The 19,685-nt window shown below is 41.7% G+C and overlaps 1 protein-coding gene across 8 annotated transcripts in view; it reads left to right on the top strand.

Annotated features, from left to right (window-relative positions):
* Positions 1-18,434, top strand: part of slc8a1b (solute carrier family 8 member 1b) — a 258,252-nt gene extending 239,818 nt beyond the window's left edge. For all 8 annotated transcript variants that reach the window (XM_051919132.1, XM_051919135.1, XM_028820462.2 and 5 more), the window contains 2 exons: positions 4,262-4,537; positions 18,002-18,434. In XM_051919132.1, coding sequence (XP_051775092.1) covers positions 4,262-4,537; positions 18,002-18,378 — 653 coding nt within the window. In that variant the 3' untranslated portion in view covers positions 18,379-18,434. The remainder of the gene's footprint in view (positions 1-4,261; positions 4,538-18,001) is intronic.
* Positions 18,435-19,685: the final 1,251 nt, after the last annotated feature.

A 19,685-nucleotide genomic window follows, 5' to 3' on the forward strand; every position in this document is an offset into this window, starting at 1 on the left:
TCCTGGTTCAACAGACCAAAAACTGACTCCGTTTATGTTGAGTGGAGGGCCAGGGTGTCAAGTAGAGTTCTGTTTTTGATATAACAATCAAGGGATATTACAGAAAAAATGAAATATATAAATACATATGCAGAAAAAAGTACTGTGAAATGTGGCAATAGATAAATAATTACAGTACATGAAATGTGAATATAAAACGTTTCATGAAAGGTTTTTTGTTGCTTATTTCTTTATGTATTTATTTGATTCTTTATTTATTTATTTCAGGGACACTGCACACAATATGAAATGAAAACTGTCACTTTCACACCTCTAATCTGAGAGGGCGGGCCCTAGCGAGTACTGTGTTTTGATTGGTGAATATTTGGTAGAGTGGGTGTAAGCCTTCAGCCATCAACTGCCACATTTACAGCAGACATTTCAGATGCAATACCCCTATTGATGAATTCAGAGCTTCTTGAATTAATGCCGCCACTCTGCACAGGAATTCTGGGGCAACTTTTTGTTGTACTCGTGTCCGACCCTCATAGGCACAACTTAGAGAATGCGTGTGAGCCACGGAATTTCCAAGTCAAGCAAAGTGCATACGGCCACTTTACAGACAATTCACCAATCAAAAAACAGCACTCGTTAGAGCCCGCCCTCTAAGCTTTTATGAGTGAAGGTGACAGTTTTCATTTCATGTTGTGTGTATATGTGTGTGTGTGTGTGGGGGGGGGGGGGGGGTCACTGAAATCAATAAATGAAGAAATAATTAAATAAATACATACAGGAACAAGCAACAAAAATATATTTTGTGGCACATTTAATTATTTATACTCACTCATTTTGTTATTATTTATTTATGGTGGCTCAGTGGTAGCGCTGTTGCCTCACACGATGGAGACCAGGGTTCATGTCCCTCTGTCTGAAGTCATGCAGGTTATGTGAATTAGTAACTCTGCTATAGAAATAAATGTTGTTGTTGGTGTACATTTAGACATCAATGACAACATCGGTCAACCACTCAGTCTTTTTTCTATATAGCGCCTTTCTACAATGAGCTCTCAGCCAGTTATGGTAATGTGGATTCCACACTGACCACTGTGGAGAGCTGACAACTTTTTGAGGCACGGCAGGAGCCAAACCAGAGAGGGTGCCAGTCAATGATAGTGCCCACTGTCAAACACACACACAACACAGCATCAGTCTGTCATGTCCAGCACAGCTATGGGATGTCGGAGGAGCCTGGGTCACCTTTGTTCCTCCTGCCAGTCACATTCCTGAGAAACCCCCATCCTCCCAAGTCTAAGTCCCTCAATAAAGTGGCCCAGTGGAGCTTAGAGCAGCAATGGAGTGCACACACAGAAATCCAACATGCACACAGGAAGAACATGCCAACACCATACAGTGTCTGTGCCCAGCACTCTGCAGCAGAGCTAACCACTGAGCTATTGTGCCACCCTCAAATATTTACACATGCAAAATCATAAATTATAAAAATTTTACATTAAGTCATTCTAAGCCCACCAGAGACAAGTGGGTCATAAAATGTTGCATACTGCATTGTTCACACTGCCCAATGTTTTTTTAATGCCATTATTTCCAACACTTCCTCTGCCTCCACATATGGGGTGTGTAGTAAAGAATGAAGCCTTTACAAAGTGGCTGAGCCCAAGTACTGTAAATAATAAATAAAATGCCTCAAATTCAAAATGACAATCAAGCCGAGAGATGAAACATTTCCTCCGTGCCTTAGCAGAACTCGATGTAGATAGATAGATAGATAGATAGATAGATAGATAGATAGATAGATAGATAGATAGATAGATAGATAGATAGATAGATAGATAGATAGATAGATACTATGCTTCATGTTTAGCTCACCAGACGCTCAGTTTCTCTCCATGTCCTGTCAGTCACGTCCGCTGTGATGATTACCATGACTGTCCTCTCTGCCTCGTGTCACTGACTTTTTAAGCATAGGCAAAATTACTCACCTACCACGTTAAGAAATTCAGCAGGATGGAAATGACATCAACCTTCTATGCTAAGGTGTTGCTGTTTTGGTGTACATAATGAGGGTACAAAAGTCACAGCCTGCCAATGTAAAGGACAGACAGCAGCTATTTGTTAAGGGTGTATGGTGCTCTGTTGTGGCCTTTTCATGCATGCCCTCTTTCTTTTGCTACCTGTGCCTTTTTTAGGTCACGCTGGCCAATATTCCTTAACTTTAAGCCCAAAGATTTTAGCTGAATACCTGTTGACTCATTGTGTAACCCTGTGCAAATTACTAAACCAGCCAGTATTAGATTATAGTAATTTGAAAACAAGTGTGCAATACCACTAATGTGGTCCTTATGGAAAGGCACTATATCAAACTTATAAGGTTATAGGGGAGTGAGTACATCACTTAACTAGCCAGGCCTGACATTGTACTGGAAATATGAAAACTGGACTCTGTACTTGCATGGCACCTTTATGAATAGAAAGGTGCTATGTAATACAAATTGTGTATTAAAAGCTCTTATTTATTGTAGATTGCCATGAGATGCTTTTAATTATGGAAAGGTGCTATATAACATGTATTTCATTTGTTTGTGGCTGTGCATTCATAGACGAGTCTTCGTTCATAAAGACACTGAATCAGCTGACCTCAAGCTCTGTACCTGCAGAGTCACTCTATCTGCTGGCCCTGATGCTGCCTAACATGAAGATTTACGCACCACTTTTGCACCTGTAAAGTGTTTTAAAAGGGCACTATAAAAAATAAATCCCCAGACATCAGCTGTAGTTATTGGTGCTCCTTTACTCAGAGTTTGGTCTCTTGATCATGTCCAGTTTTTTTTTTATTTAATATTTTTCTTATTTACTGTACATTATGTTGAATATTTTGTTACGGGAAAAATATTTGGTCCTCTTTTGTGTTATGTTTTGAATATTCTTTTATTTAGTTATTGTTTAATTAGGTGTATATTATGTTTATTTTTACATTGTTGTGTATATGTTAAGTTATATGTCCTGTCCCCTTAAAATAGAGTATCAGGGGGCGGGGCAACCATGACATTCAGCTGGAGAACCTCCCTTGGCCTCAAGGTCAGGGCAAAATGACATTTAGCTTGAGGACCACCCTCAACCCATGTATTTGAGGCAGAGAGTTCGGTCCTACAGAATGGCCTTGTTAGTTATTGAGTTTGAATCATCTAGTTAAGTATTTTTTGGGATTTTCTGTTTTTTTAATTTTTGGACTTTGCATTTGGATTTTAGACTACATTTGTCTACTCTGACTTTCCTCTTTAGACATAATATTTTTTTGGTTAATTGTGTTTCTTTTTTCTTGTCTTACATTTTTCTTTTTTTTAATTCTACAGTACAATTTTAAAATATTTTAGGGACTAAGAAATGCTTTTGTCCTGAAGACCAGGGCTTTCATGGTAATCCCCTCTCCCAAGGTGCAGTTTTGAACAATTTTGTGATTTCTTCACCCTTTTAAAGCCTTAGCCCTGTTCTGGGGCTAGGCTGCCTGGGGATGAGGCTTGTTTTTTTTTGGGGGGGGGGGGGTTCCAGACTAGGGGAGTATTGGTCTGGTCTGAGTTTTTTTGAGGCATTCACCTTTTTGCTGTGCTTTTGTTGGAGGGTCCATAACGCCACATTTCTTGGGTCTACAGTCTTTTATTTAGAAGGCACCATGACCTAGTGGCTGAGGAGTTAAACTGCAGAGTTCAAGGCTAACAGTCCAATCCACACCTCAGGTTCATTAGAACATGTGACCTGGTCCTGGCCACCCTGCTCTGCAAGGTCTACTCATGTACAGTCCCAAGGAGTCAATATGGAGCTGACAGTCAGTCCAATAGAAACCTCTTTCAGTATGTGAGAGGAAAGCCACACAGACTCCGTGAGAAACTCCACACCAAAAATGAATGGCCTTTATTCCACCAATCCTGAATTGGGTAAGCAGGTTAGAAAACAGAGTGATGGATATGTTACGCTATGCAGCTTCTTCAGGCTTCTGTGATGTTCTTACCCATATTCTTTCTCATTACAGACATGAGCTTCCATCAGTCTAAACTGCAATAAACAATGACACTTCTTTTTCTAGCACCTTTCTGTAGTCGAAGCCATCCTAATGCATTTTGCCATTTGGTTAAACTCTTAAAGTCAACACTTCAGCAGCTTCTTCAGGAGGGCACTGCGTCTAGTACCTTACCCTCTATGCCACACAGCTCACACCCAGATCCCCAGTCTCCTGTGCTTGTCTCATTTCATTGTGTTTGTTTGACAGGGGAGGATGACGATGATGAAGAATGCGGTGAGGAGAAACTCCCATCTTGCTTTGATTATGTCATGCATTTCCTGACTGTGTTCTGGAAAGTTCTGTTTGCCTTCGTCCCTCCAACGGAGTACTGGAACGGCTGGGCTTGCTTCATTGTGTCCATCTGCATGATTGGTCTTCTGACGGCTTTCATTGGCGACCTGGCTTCCCATTTTGGCTGCACCATTGGGCTGAAGGACTCCGTGACAGCCGTAGTGTTTGTAGCTTTGGGGACCTCCGTACCAGGTAAAGCCATCTTTTTAACTGTCTCATTTCTCACTTCTGCTTACTTTTTGAAATGTAAATGAGATGCTAGGTGGGGGTGCGAGGTGTCCCAGAAGTGTCAGCCTTCTGATGTGAATCCTGAGAAAGGCTACAGGAGGCACCAAGGCTGTTGACACCTTCCTCAGGTTGGTGGGCAGAGGTTCTTGCAGGTTATGTCACAAAAAGCTGGGTGATTTGCGGGCACCTTGGCACTCTGCTCACTGAAGGCACTGCATCTTATGTGTCATCCAATCAAAATCCATTAAAGTCAAAGATGCTTGTACAACAGTTCATTCCACAGAGCAAGATAGCTCAGCGAATAAGTCATTACTGTCTATAGTGCCTTTCACCATACGCACATTCTCTACCCCACCTATTCCTGTCTATTCAGCCTCAATCATGTTGGTTTTCAGTGCCTTTCATTTAACTGCCTGTGGATTCATCATACTTCATTTATGATACAACTTCAATATACTGTATATAAATGGGGGCCAGATATATAGTACCTTTCACCATACATGCATTCTCAGTCTCACTTAAGTCACACATTTGTAAGTTTTCAGCTACTTTGATTTAACCGCCCATAGATTCATTCTACTTTATCATACAAGTTAAACATATATAAGCGAAAGCCAAATATATAGAGCCTTTCATCACACATACATCCTCAAACCCACTTAACATGGTACATTCAGCCGCAATTTTGTCCGTTTTCAGCTACTTTGATTTAACTAACCTTCAGCATACTTCATTTATTATACAGGTTTAATATATGTTAGTGAATGCAGTATATATAGTGCCTTTCATTACACATACATTCTGAAATCTATTTAACCCTGCAAATTCAGCCCCACGTCTGTCAGTTTGCAGCTGCTTTCATTTATTTACCTATAGATTCAGAGCACTTCACTTACTACACATGCTCAATATATATCAGTGACGGCCAGATATATAGCACCTTTCATCTCTCTTGCATTCTCAAATCCACTTAAGCCAGCAAACCCAGTCCCAATTCTGTCACTTTTCAGCGACTTTGATTTACTTGCCAATGGATTCATTATACTTCACTCAGTTTTACAGTTCAATATATGTAAATGAAGTCCCAGATACTGTATATATATATATATATATATTGCACCATTCATTATGCACACATTCCCAGACCCACTTAACTCTGTACACTAAGCCCAGTTCTGTCAGTTTGTAGCTACTTTGATTTAACCATTGATTCAGCATGCTTCATTCATTATACATTTTTAATACACAGTATGTAAATGAATGCTGGATATACAGTGCATTTCATCACACATATATACTCAGTTCCATTTAACCCTGCAGACTCAGCCCCAGTTCTGTCAGTTTGCAGCTGCTTTGATTTATTTGTCTATAGATGCATCATATGTTAATTATTGTGTATAAGTGTATTATGTATAAGTGAAGGCCAAATATGTAGCACCATTCATCACACTTACATTTTCAAACCCACTTAACCCTGTATATTCTGACTGACTGTATATTCAAATCCATTTAACCCTGCAAACTCAGCCCCAGTTCTGTCAGTTTTCAGCTGCTCTGATTTGTTTGCCTGCAGATTCAGAGAACTTCACTTACTACACATGCTCAATATATGTCAGTGAAGGCCATATATATAGCACCTTTCATCACACATGCATTCTCAAACCCACTGAAGCCTGCCAACTGAGTCCCAATTCTGTCACTTTTCAGCAGCTTTGATTTAACTGCCCATGGATTCATCACACATCATTCAATCTGGAAGTTCAATATATGTAAATGAAGGCCAGATATATATAGCGCCTTTCATAATGCATGCATTCTCAGACCCACTTAAACCTGTAGACTCAGCTCAATTCTTTTGATTTTGACCTTTGATGTAACTGCTGTGGCAGACGGCTGGGGCCCATACCCGACCGGGACGCCTCCACGCTGGGAGGACTGGGGGAGCCAGCCTATCCAGAACGTTACCTCCCACGGAGTGCTAGATGACAGCCCCCCTGAGATGCAGCAGTGCGTAGGACTCCCGCTGGGCTTCATGTGAGTTGGAGTTTCGTGCAGCCCTGTTGGGATCCGTGGGCGCTGCCAGGGGGTACTGTAGCTGCTGCTGAGCCCTACAGAGCAGCTCTTCCACCACACCAGGAAGTGCTCCAGGTGCTTGATGACCTATTTACGGCTGGCTTCCCCAGTCCTCCCAGCGTGGAGGCATCCTGTCCAGGCAAGGGCCCCTGCCATCTGCCACACTGCCTATAACTCCATCATATATCACCCAATATGTAATTTTAGTATACAGCACTATATGAAAGGCACTATATACAGTTATCTGGTCTTCATTTACATATATTGAATGTGCAGATTGAGTGAAGTATGACGACATCTGAAGTATGGCACATCATTACATTTTAGAGCAGTGATAAGTTGATTGTTAGTTTATATAGTGCCTTTCATAGAAAGCCCTATAATATCCCTTCAGTCAGCACTTTCCATTAATACAGGCTTATCTTGTAATTGTTCAGTATATAGCACCTTTTATAATGAGAATGGTCTGAAAACGTTGTAACATGAAGTTTGAGCAGCAAGTTTATGAAAATGTTTCTGTTATATGGCACCTTTCATACTGAGTATGGTGACAAAAAGATTTGAAGAATATTTTTTTTCTTCTTTACATAGCTGTGTTTCACATTATTTCTTTATAAGGTAAATCAACTTATTATTTAAGAAAGAAACAGGCCTGATTTCATATAGCCGTTTTTAGAGATGTGACTTAGTTTCTATGAATTCGACTTCTTTTTGAGTCCGTATAGCCAACCTTGTCCACCTCTGTCCTTCATCCTGAAATCCTTGTGATATACTAAAGTGACTGAGTGGACTTCATGTGCTTCATGTCCATCTAACCATATCATTTAATGTCTTCAGAGAGACAATACATATGATATGTTACTTTCCTTTATGTAACTCCCTCCTTAATTTTATAAAGCACCTTTTTATTTATGGGTGAAGTGGTCTTGATTTTATAGAGCCTTTTTCAGATATGAGACTAGCTTTCTGTCCCCTTGACTCCCTTTTGTATTTTATGCCTAAACTTCTCCACCTCTGTCCTCGGTCCTGAACTCTGTGTGATGCTAAGGAGCCCCAGTGGACTTTAATCTGCTCAACATCCAGCTGCCCACATCACCCAGTGTCTGCAAAAGGATAGGCAACTTAAAAGAGCAGAGGTCGTTTGACAGGAAAGTCAGGCCGTGAGGTAACTGGAGTGTGACGTTAATTAGAGTAAATAAGACATCAGTCAGGCTCACGTCAGGCTAATTGCTCATCCATTGCAAGTCGGCGTCTCGGAGTTGCGTTGCTAATGTTCACTTGTCATTCACTTGATGAGAGGAGCTCAGCGGCCAGAAATGTCAAATGCAGCGTGGCTTCCAATGAGCACCTTGCTGTGTTTACCAAAAGCCACGTAACTGGAAAATGAACCGCACATTGTCATTTGCACACTGGATAAACTGTCCCCAATGGGTGGCAGGAGAAAGAAAGTGTCAGTTAAACTGCAGAAATGAGTTTCTGAATTCTGTCAGGTTCATAGTTTGGAGTCTTTTTGCCACCCATGCTGCTCTTCACTGCAGCTCTTTTTTGCTGATTCTATAAGGAAAATCCATTGTAACAGGAGATCATAAGCTGAACTTAGGGCAATTCACATGAATCATTATAGAGGAATGACATAGGAGTGGACGGGACTTATAGGAGAACGTGAGTTGTTTACCCACTGAGGGGCTAATGGCCTTACAGCTGTGCCTGTGACAGCCTCATCTACTGGTTTGTACAGGTCACTGACCTCACTGCACTGGGCAGGTGAGATGGCAGGAATCCCACACCTGATTATTGCCTGTGTGGAGTTTCCATGTTGTGCCAATGTCCATGTGAGTTTTTCTACAGTATTCTCCTTTTTTTTGTGACATCCCCAAAGATGGGGAGGTGACGTTTTATATGATGGGATGATATTTCCAAGACTGCAGCCTTTAGGAGCTTCTCAAGTGTGCAAGGGTTTCCCAAAGCACCTTGTGATAAATGTAATCTGGACCTGGTGTCTGATTTGTTAGATTTCATCATTTTTAATCCAAGCAATACTTCTTCCTCTACACTTTCCAAGTCACTAGATGCCTCCTTAGTAGTCTATTTTACATTAGGGTGGTTACTGACTTCTTCTTCACACGAGTAAGCTTATACTTATATGATAAAAGCCTGACATCTAACACCATCCGCATATCACCCACCTAATCCCGTGTCCCACAGTGATCAGTCTGATGTCTCATCTCCTGCAGTGAAGACCTTCTTTTATAAAGTAAGAGTCTGATATCTGACCCCATCCACATCTCACCTGCTCAATCCTGTGTCCCACAGTTAGGACATTCTCTTAAATGGTTAGAGCCTGACATCTGACTCCACCCACATCTCACATGCCCAATTCCGTGTCCCATGGTGAAGACCTGGTCTTCTATGGTAAGAGGCTGATGTCTCATTTCCCATAGTGAAGACCTACTTTTATAAGGTAAACATCTGATATTTAACCCCACCCACATCTCACCTGCCTAATCCCATGTGCCATAGTGAGGACCTTCTCTTATATGGTAAGAGTCTGACATCTGATCCCACCCACATTTCACCTGTCCAATCCTTATGTCCTGCAGCGAGGACTGCCTCTTCTGTGGTTGGAGTGTGACATTTGACTCCACCTACATCTTACCCACCCAATTCCATGTTCCTCAGTGGTGGTAATGGTGTTGGTGAATTTGTTTAGAGGACTTGACATCTGGATGTTTTGTTGTCTTTTTTTCCTTAAGTCATTAATTTTAAAACATTGCCAGTCTAAATCATTCCATTGACCCACATACAGAAGAATGAAAGAGTGAACTGAATGCTATTTCCTCAGCACTCCAGTAGAACAGCTGCAGGACCTTGACTTTCAAATATGTCCACACTGTTAGGTTAACCTTTTTTCTAGTATTGCGTAGGATCCTACTTAGCCTCCAGAACAGCATGACCTCTTTGAGTGACAGATTCAAGTGCTGGAAACACTCCTTATGGGCTTTAGTTCACAATGACTCAGTGATGTAATCTAGTTCCTTGCACATTTTTCAGCCACAGACCTTCCATTCCATCTTATCTTAAAGGTGTTCTGTTGGACTGGGATGTGAGGATATTGCAGGCCATTGGAGTAAACAGAAGTCAGTGTCCTGTCTGTGACAACGCATATGATCCATTTAGTAAAGGGTCCACTGTGTTCACAAATGGTTGTAACATCAATGCTTAGATATGTATGGCTTTCAAATGATACTTATAGGTGTGCCATGTTTTCAGCGGACCTCTGTACCACCACCAGTAGTCTGTAGTGCTGACAGAATGTGGGAAGGACTCACCTGCCATCTGCATATCACGCCAGAAATGGACACTCATCAGACCAGGGTGCATTTTTCCAGGAGAACTGGAGGAAATTAGGTCACCAAGGCCTGTCCACCCACTTACACCTGCAATGCATCTGTCCATCCATTATCTGGCTTACCTAAAACAGTTCAGGGTCAGAGAGGGCCAACACTGGGTGCAAGGTAAGAAGTAAACCCTACCATAAAATTGCATTCTCAAACCTGCTTTATCCAGTTAGGGTTATCATGGGTCAGGGCCTATCCTGGCAGCACTGTGCGCAAAGCAGTAGGCTACCCTGGAATGTGTGCCATTGAGACAGAATCAGGTAGACAGAATCTTACTTTAAATGTCAGAGTCTGGCTAATGTTGTTAAATCAGTGCATTTCTGCATTGTGTAGCTGAAGAGCCAAATACATATCTGGATAAAATGAAAAGTCCCATTTCAGTGGCTGTGTTAGAGCCCATGAGGCAACACACAAAAACCATTCAAACAGCAGGCCTGGAGGAGAAGCTGCTTAAAGAGCTTCTTAAGGCTTATCATAAAAGGACCCCATTAGAGGCTTGAAACAATAAAGAAAGAAAGAAAGAAAGAAGCTTGTCTGAGTGTCATCGGCCATCTCGTTACAAGTGGATTACGCTCGCTCTGAATGCTAAGCCAATGCTTAGTTGGTGCAGCCTACAAACTTAGCTGATCATAAAGCTGCTTTTGTAAAAAGAAGGCAATTATGTGAGGAAACACAAAGCAAAGGCTCCTGTCACACCATCATCTGTGGGGGGGGGGGGGGGGGAGGTAGAAGCAGAAAAGTCACCTTTGTGTCGCTTTTCCTTACCATGACAGAATAATGCCATAAGAAGAAGAAGAATGAGAATACATTGCATTTTTATAGCTCTTTTTAAGACACACAAAGTGCCTTACACAGAAAGTGGGGAGCCACTTCAACCGTCACCAATGGGCAGCATTCACCTGGATGATGCAACAGCAGCCATTTTGTGCCAGAATACTCACCACATATTAGTTAGGGATGAGAAAGCTAGTTAGCCAATAAGGGGCAGGGAATGATTAAGGGTCTAGAAGTTAGGATATAGTGGGTTGGACAATGACTGACTGACATCAGGATACACCCTATTCTTTATGAATGATGCCCAGGGAACGTTTTTGCCATAGAGAGTCAGGACTTTGTTTTAATATCTCATCTGAAGGACGGCATCATTTTACAGAACAGTTTTACCATCATTGCACAGGGACTTTGGGATCCACATACAGCTCACAGGGTAAGTGTTCTCTGATCTCTGATGACCACATTGTGACCTGTAGTGGGCATCTCATGACCCCCAAACCCTTAACACAACCTTAACAATGTAGTTTTGGTGCAAACAAACAATTTTTGTTTTACAATAGCTTACACGGGTCTCTTTCTCTCCAGCACACAACTATAAAACACATCAGTTTCCTTCCATTTCACCCAGGTGAGCTTAGTCCAACTCTCCCAACTGTGACCCTCGAATGGATGGAAGCAGCCCCTTTTGTGCCAGACCCAGAAATATTTCTGGTGTCAAGGAGGAAGCCCTTAAAAGTTGGATCAGTCCTTCACAAGAGCTCCTCCTGTCCATGCCCACGGAGCCCAGCACAGCTGCCTTACTGGACTGCAATTCCCAGCATGTTCTGCAGGCACATGAATGATAGATAGATACAGTGGTGTGAAAAACTATTTGCCCCCTTCCTGATTTCTTATTCTTTTGCATGTTTGTCACACAAAATGTTTCTGATCATCAAACACATTTAACCATTAGTCAAATATAACACAAGTAAACACAAAATGCAGTTTGTAAATGGTGGTTTTTATTATTTAGGGAGAAAAAAAAATCCAAAACTACATGGCCCTTTGTGAAAAAGTAATTGCCCCCTGAACCTAATAACTGGTTGGGCCACCCTTAGCAGCAATAACTGCAATCAAGCGTTTGCGATAACTTACAATGAGTCTTTTACAGCGCTCTGGAGGAATTTTGGCCCACTCATCTTTGCAAAATTGTTGTAATTCAGCTTTATTTGAGGGTTTTCTAGCATGAACCGCCTTTTTAAGGTCATGCCATAGCATCTCAATTGGATTCAGGTCAGGACTTTGACTAGGCCACTCCAAAGTCTTCATTTTGTTTTTCTTCAGCCATTCAGAGGTGGATTTGCTGGTGTGTTTTGGGTCATTGTCCTGTTGCAGCACCCAAGATCGCTTCAGCTTGATTTGACGAACAGATGGCCGGACATTCTCCTTCAGGATTTTTTGGTAGACAGTAGAATTCATGGTTCCATCTATCACAGCAAGCCTTCCAGGTCCTGAAGCAGCAAAACAACCCCAGACCATCACACTACCACCACCATATTTTACTGTTGGTATGATGTTCTTTTTCTGAAATGCTGTGTTCCTTTTACGCCAGATGTAACGGGACATTTGCCTTCCAAAAAGTTCAACTTTTGTCTCATCAGTCCACAAGGTATTTTCCCAAAAGTCTTGGCAATCATTGAGATGTTTCTTAGCAAAATTGAGACGAGCCCTAATGTTCTTTTTGCTTAACAGTGGTTTGCGTCTTGGAAATCTGCCATGCAGGCCGTTTTTGCCCAGTCTCTTTCTTATGGTGGAGTCGTGAACACTGACCTTAATTGAGGCAAGTGAGGCCTGCAGTTCTTTAGACGTTGTCCTGGGGTCTTTTGTGACCTCTCGGATGAGTCGTCCCTGCGCTCTTGGGGTAATTTTGGTCGGCCGGCCACTCCTGGGAAGGTTCACCACTGTTCCATGTTTTTGCCATTTGTGGATAATGGCTCTCACTGTGGTTCGCTGGAGTCCCAAAGCTTTAGAAATGGCTTTATAACCTTTACCAGACTGATAGATCTCAATTACTTCTGTTCTCATTTGTTCCTGAATTTCTTTGGATCTTGGCATGATGTCTAGCTTTTGAGGTGCTTTTGGTCTACTTCTCTGTGTCAGGCAGCTCCTATTTAAGTGATTTCTTGATTGAAACAGGTGTGGCAGTAATCAGGCCTGGGGGTGGCTACGGAAATTGAACTCAGGTGTGATACACCACAGTTAGGTTATTTTTTAACAAGGGGGCAATTACTTTTTCACACAGGGCCATGTAGGTTTGGATTTTTTTTCTCCCTAAATAATACAAACCATCATTTAAAAACTGCATTTTGTGTTTACTTGTGTTATATTTGACTAATGGTTAAATGTGTTTGATGATCAGAAACATTTTGTGTGACAAACATGCAAAAGAATAAGAAATCAGGAAGGGGGCAAATACTTTTTCACACCACTGTAGATAGATAGATAGATAGATAGATAGATAGATAGATAGATAGATAGATAGATACTTTATTAATCCCAATGGGAAATTCACATTCTCCAGCAGCAGCATAATAATACAATAAATAATTATACAATAAATAAATGGGCATACTGGCCTAGGAATGCTGCCACCCAGCATGACAGGGAGCATGTACTCTACCCTGGCCTCTTTGCCAGGTAAAGGTTTGGGGATTTTTCCCTGCCGGGATGTCAGCCCAGCCCTGCCGTACCTCGCAACATACACACACACAGTAAAGTGCAATTGCTGCCTTTATTCTTTTTTACATTTTTTGGTTCATCAAATAAACTGTAACTGTACATTAACATTTTCATAAAGGTGACATTGTTTTATTATGTTTTCTGTTGAAGTTGTATTTACTGTTTTTTTTTTCTACACATTTCAACAAATTTCATTTGACCAGATATTTCCAAAATTTGTATGGAACTTTATAATATAGAAACACATACATAAACACATGGTATATACTATAGATATATAATGTGAAAGGCAAGAGAAATGGCTAAATAAAGGGTTGGGGTCCCAGAGGATGCTTCGTTTAATTGTGAAGTGTCTGAAGGGCAAAAGAAAGGCACCGTAGTGTGAAAAAGTAAACTGGCCACATCTGGCAGCTGAAAGCAGGGTTTCTGGGTATGGAGCTCCATACCTCTCAGAAGCTGCTCCACAACTGAATTTCAACTTCTGATTCGCTGATGTATTAAATACCAGCAGGACTGGAATGGGTGTGGCTTGAGGCATCACGGCAGAAGTGATGTCACATGTCATCAAGAGACTAACCCATTCTTGGAACAGAAATGCAACATATTGTATGTTAGTGACAGTGCAACACCTTCAAATCCCGTATTTCCTTTTACCAAAATCCGCAAAACAATCCCCATGCGCATTTGTCTGACAATACATACAGTACATACACACACACACACACACACATCCATCCATCCATTTTCCAACTTGCTGAATCCGAACACAGGGTCACGGGGGTCTGCTGGAGCCAATCCCAGCCAACACAGGGTGCAAGGTAGGAACCAATCCAGGGCAGGGCGCCAGCCCACCGCAGACACACACACAGTACTGGTCAAACATTTTAGAACGCCCCCTTTTTTTCTTGTTCTTATTGAAATGTTAGAAATTTGTGTCTAATGAATAACCTGAAATGGTACAGAAGTAAGTGGTACTTGAACTACCAGAGGTTAAAAAAAAAAAAATTTTTAAACTGGAAAATAATGTCATTTTCAGGGTTATACAAAAGAGCCACTTTCGGGGAACAAATTAAGGGTTAACAACACACAGTTTTTGTGTACAAGTGGAAGTAAATGAAGATTTAAAAGTTGATGCCAACAATTCCTGCAGGTGTCCCAAATTTTTTGTATTATTTATAACCTATCTGTTTGTAGAAAAGAAGTATGGGAACAAACAGTGTTGCTACACCATCTAATGCATTTTGGGTGCATTTCATAGTGCACTGTATGTACTCTCCTGGCATAGCAACACCACACCCATAGTGTCCCATTAATTTAATATCACTATGCTCACATGTTTGATAATTATATAAACACAGCACATTATATTTAAAATGAAAGAGACAGTGGACCTTACTGGGTGCTCAAGAGTCTACCTGACAATGACAAAGGTGACAAAGGTACCTAACTATTACAACCTCAAGGAAATCAGTGGAAATTAAGGGGAAGTGCATTTGAGGCTTAAGCCAAGAGGCACTTGTTTATGCAAAGAGCTATGGGACTCTGAAACAAACTACCAAGACATGATGCTGATGCAGAAACCTTGACCACCTTTAAGAAGAATCTGGATGAGATTTTGAAACAACTTAGCCATTAGCTAAAGACATGGGCTTAATGGACTGAATGGTCTCCTCTGATTTGACACATTTCTTATGTTTTTAATATACCCAGTGAGGTGACTGGTGCACTGTCCACTGCTGGCAACTTCCTCTGCTCACTTACACCACAAAACACCCTCCTCTTCAATCCCATAGCTTTCCTTCCTTCCTTACACTGGTTGAGCTTTTGTTCATTGTTTTCCTCCCAACTCCAGGCTCAATAAGATGCTGATTAGAAGGGGCTTTTCAACCCGGGGCTACCATCATGTCCATGTTAATCCTATAGATGTACTTAAGGTTTACCCAGCAGCCCTTAAAAGTCCTGGTGGTGCCCTTGAGAAACTCCCCCAAATGACTCCAAGAATTCTTGAAAGGTCCCCATACCATGAAGTTGCACTGGAGAGTACCAGACTAGCTGCCCTTTCCAGTACTCTGCACTACCCTGCCCTCTTGTGGCAGAAACAGCTACAACATTAATACAGCCACTAGTCCTCAGTGTGTATAAATATATAGTATGCCTCTAGCATATAATTCTATATAAGCTCACTAGACAAAAATAGTAATCACACTTGCCTAAATCTTATCTAAGAGCGCGTAACTCATCCCAGAGACCGAAGAGCAGCTACAATTTAGCCTGGTGTAGACACCACCAGTTTGTGGATGTAGGCAAAACCAATTTCCATCCACTCTTCCAGCACCAAATCCTGCAGTTTGGCCAGACTGGTCAGATGGTTCTACCAGTGTTTTCCCAAATAGCCCCACTGATTTTGTATGGGATTTAAATCTGGGGATTTTTTGAGCCAGTTGAGATGAAAGAATGCTTCAGAATATTCTTCTCCCACAACTGTCGTTTTGGAAGACTGGAGTAGACATTGAAGCTCAAAAGGTAACACGTGGTCATCCAGAATGCCCAATGTAGCCCTTGTGGTTCAAGTGCATTGTCACCTCAACCAAAGGACCTATTTACTTGTAATTGAAACACCACCCCCCTCCACCCGCTCAAGCAGCACCTTGCACACAGCAAGAGCCTCTCCTGTGGTAGCCTGCTCCAAAAATCTATGGCATGCAGTTCCTTTTTCAGAGCTTGTTCAGAAATGACTTATTGTGGACCTGCATGGACTGTCTGTCACAATTCTTGCCTGGTAGCAAAGTGGCTTGCCATCACTATACATGACACACGGCAACAGTCCTTATCTTTGAGTGCTGTCTTTCCACCAGAGTTCTGGCGACGATTTGTGGTTGACTGCAGTGTACACCACCGCTAGAAGGTCCATTTGACATGACGCGTTTACTCATTTGCAAATTTGACAACTTTCTGTACACTATGTTTTTTCTGTCGTGTGGTCCATTCTTCATGGAGTGAACCAAACACACATGGCACATCACTGCTCCTCGTCACTCTATGAACCCCAGAGCACAGGACACAGCTATCTGTAGGACATCATTAATACTGGGGTCCCCTCTGTTTGTGTCTGAAGTATCCATCACCTCTTACACGGGCGTGACTCATTTTTTGTATGGTGAGTTTATACTATATACACACTACATGTTACACTACATTAAATGGTGTCGTGTCATGTCATGTTATGTTACATTATATTACATTACATTATGTTCTGTCATGTTGTTACATAATGTCATGTTATTCTATGTTATGTTACATTACATTGTTCTGTTATATCATGTGGGTGTTATTTCACACCATTTCAGGTTACACTATGTTATATTATACCTTGTCAGGCTATGTTACATTACATTATGTTGTGTCGTGTCATGTCACTTTATGTTATATAACACCATGTTGTTGCATTATGTTATGTTCTGCTACATTCCTTTTCATCGCACTATGTTGTGCCAGGTTATGTTATATTACATTATGTTGTGTTATATGATGCCATGTCATATTACATTACTTCACATTACATTGTACACCCCACTCATGTTATGTTGCTGTTAAGCTATGTTATCACAACATGTCATGTTATACTATATGACATTGTGTTGTGTCATGTTAGGTTATCTTATATTACACCATGTCATGTTACGTTACATCAAATTACATTATGTTCTGTCATGCCGTGTTATGTGAGTCATGCCGTGCTGTTTTCTTACATTACCTGTTTCTGTCATGTCATGCTATGTTGTGGTTATGCTATATTATATCACACCATTTCAGGTTACGGCATGTTATATTACACCCTTTCCGGCTATGTTACATTGCATTATGCTATGTCATGTCACTTTATGCTGTATTACACCATGTTATGTTATATTATGTTGCTTTATATTATGCTATGTTAGATACTGCTATGTTACTTTACATCATACTATATTGTGTTACATTATGCTGTGTTACAATATATGATGCCATGTCATGTTACATTATTTCACATTATGTTATGTCATGCTATGTTACATCACATTATTGTGTCATATAATATCATAGATAGATAGATAGATAGATAGATAGATAGATAGATAGATAGATAGATCATGTTGTGCTGTATTATGTTACATTACATTACTTTCTGTTCTGTTGCCATGTAATCTCACATTATATTAGGTCATGCTATGTTATGTTATGTAATATTATAATATGACAAGCAATGTTAAATGTCTGTGTGAAATATCATGAAAATCAATGGTTAAGTTTATTAATATTTGTCACACATGACCTGTAACAATAGTTTTACTTTTTTTTTCAGCACAACACCCTCATTAATTTCTGTGTTTGTTGGCATTATGGAATGAGTAGGCCGCAGTTTTCCCACGTTGGCAGCATTCAGTGCCCCTTGACTTATCTGTCCTCCTTTTTTTTTTTTCCACAGACACCTTTGCCAGCAAGGTGGCTGCCATCCAAGACCAGTACGCTGACGCCTCCATTGGTAACGTGACGGGCAGCAATGCAGTGAACGTGTTCCTGGGCATCGGTGTGGCCTGGTCCATCGCTGCCATCTATCAGAATGCCCATGGGAGGGATTTCAAGGTGGACCCAGGCACCCTGGCCTTCTCCGTGACCCTCTTCACCATTTTTGCTTTCATAAGCGTGGCCGTACTGATGTATCGGCGAAAACCAGAGATCGGGGGAGAGCTGGGCGGCCCTCGGACTCCCAAGATTGTGACCACATTACTGTTTGGTTGCCTCTGGCTGTTGTACATTCTCTTCTCGTCTCTGGAGGCCTACTGCCACGTCAAGGGCTTCTGAGGAACGCTTCATTTACAGAATGAGCCGCGCCAACACAGTGACCGAGCTTTTCTTTTCTTTTCTTTTGTTTCCCAATTTGCCGGCTCATGGGATGCAGCTGGGGGCATTCACTTTGTTTAGGTAGAGGAAAGAACTGCGCACCTGGGGGCACGTTTTCAAATCGGATCCCTTTCACTCGTTTCCACAGATGGAATCAGACATAAGGAAAACGACTACATTACAATAAAAGGGGAAGCATGAGAGCAGCGAGGAGCGAACCCAAGAATTTTTTTTTTTTTTTTTGCCAACAACAAAGGAAACGTCATTGTGCTAAGAAGGGGAGAGACGATCATCAAACTGTTGGACTTGCTGGATGCAGAATGTCAGCGTCAAGAAACAAGCCACAGAGCAAGCGGTCACCATCACAGCCCACAACGGGCAGAACTCAGCTCAGTGGTGCCGCGCTCTGTGCTCGCCTACTCACAGGTTGCCACGGTGATAAGCCATTCGTGAGGTCAGATGGGTGGCCATCGGCCTTTAGGTCTAACTCTACACTGTTGGCTTTTGAGGGGGAGAAGTAAGCAACAAAAAGGCCAAAATGTCTGCTGTAGGAATCATTTCAGGGCAATTCAAGTGGCTCACTACACACAACAAGAATTCTCTTTATTACTAGGAATCAATTCTGATTTTGGGGCTGAGGCTGTGAATTTTATATTAAGTGTAAATAAATTAATAGCAATAGCAGCTTTCTTCTCCCCCAACAGCCAGTACTGACAAGAAGCAATGTCCAGCTGACCACACATTAAATCCTCAGTGGCAAAACTGTGCAGAGGGCGGCCTGAGCAAACGCTTTATCAGCTGCACCTGGAATGCCTGCCCCGCCCAACCTCTAAGCCCCGCCCCATCCCATCATGTACAGCCCTTTTGGAAGCAGGCTGAGCAAGGAGAAAGTGCAGCATTGGCGGACTGGTCAGAGGCAAACCCAATTAACATTTAGAATGGCTGCGCCAGTCCTTTGTTATCGTTCTTACCAGTCAGGAAAGTTTCCGAATGCATTTCTCGTGCTAAGAATTAGCACGTGTGGTGTAAGCAGAAGCCTCGTCAACCTTTAAAGAGGATCTGCATGAAATATGGGGGACAGCTGAGCTATTAGTTAAACTAACAAGCGACAAGTGGACGGAATGGTTTCCTGTCGTTTGTCAGATTTCTTATGTTTGTGAATTTCAGTGGTGTTTTTTCGGCAGTTCATTCCTCCAGAGACTTTTCTGGTAAGGTTATCGGGTGTATGTGTTGTCGCTAAAACTGTATTGATTTTTAATTACGTATGG

The sequence above is a fragment of the Erpetoichthys calabaricus genome, chromosome 15 (assembly GCF_900747795.2).
Source record: "Erpetoichthys calabaricus chromosome 15, fErpCal1.3, whole genome shotgun sequence".
Classification (NCBI taxonomy): domain Eukaryota; kingdom Metazoa; phylum Chordata; class Cladistia; order Polypteriformes; family Polypteridae; genus Erpetoichthys; species Erpetoichthys calabaricus.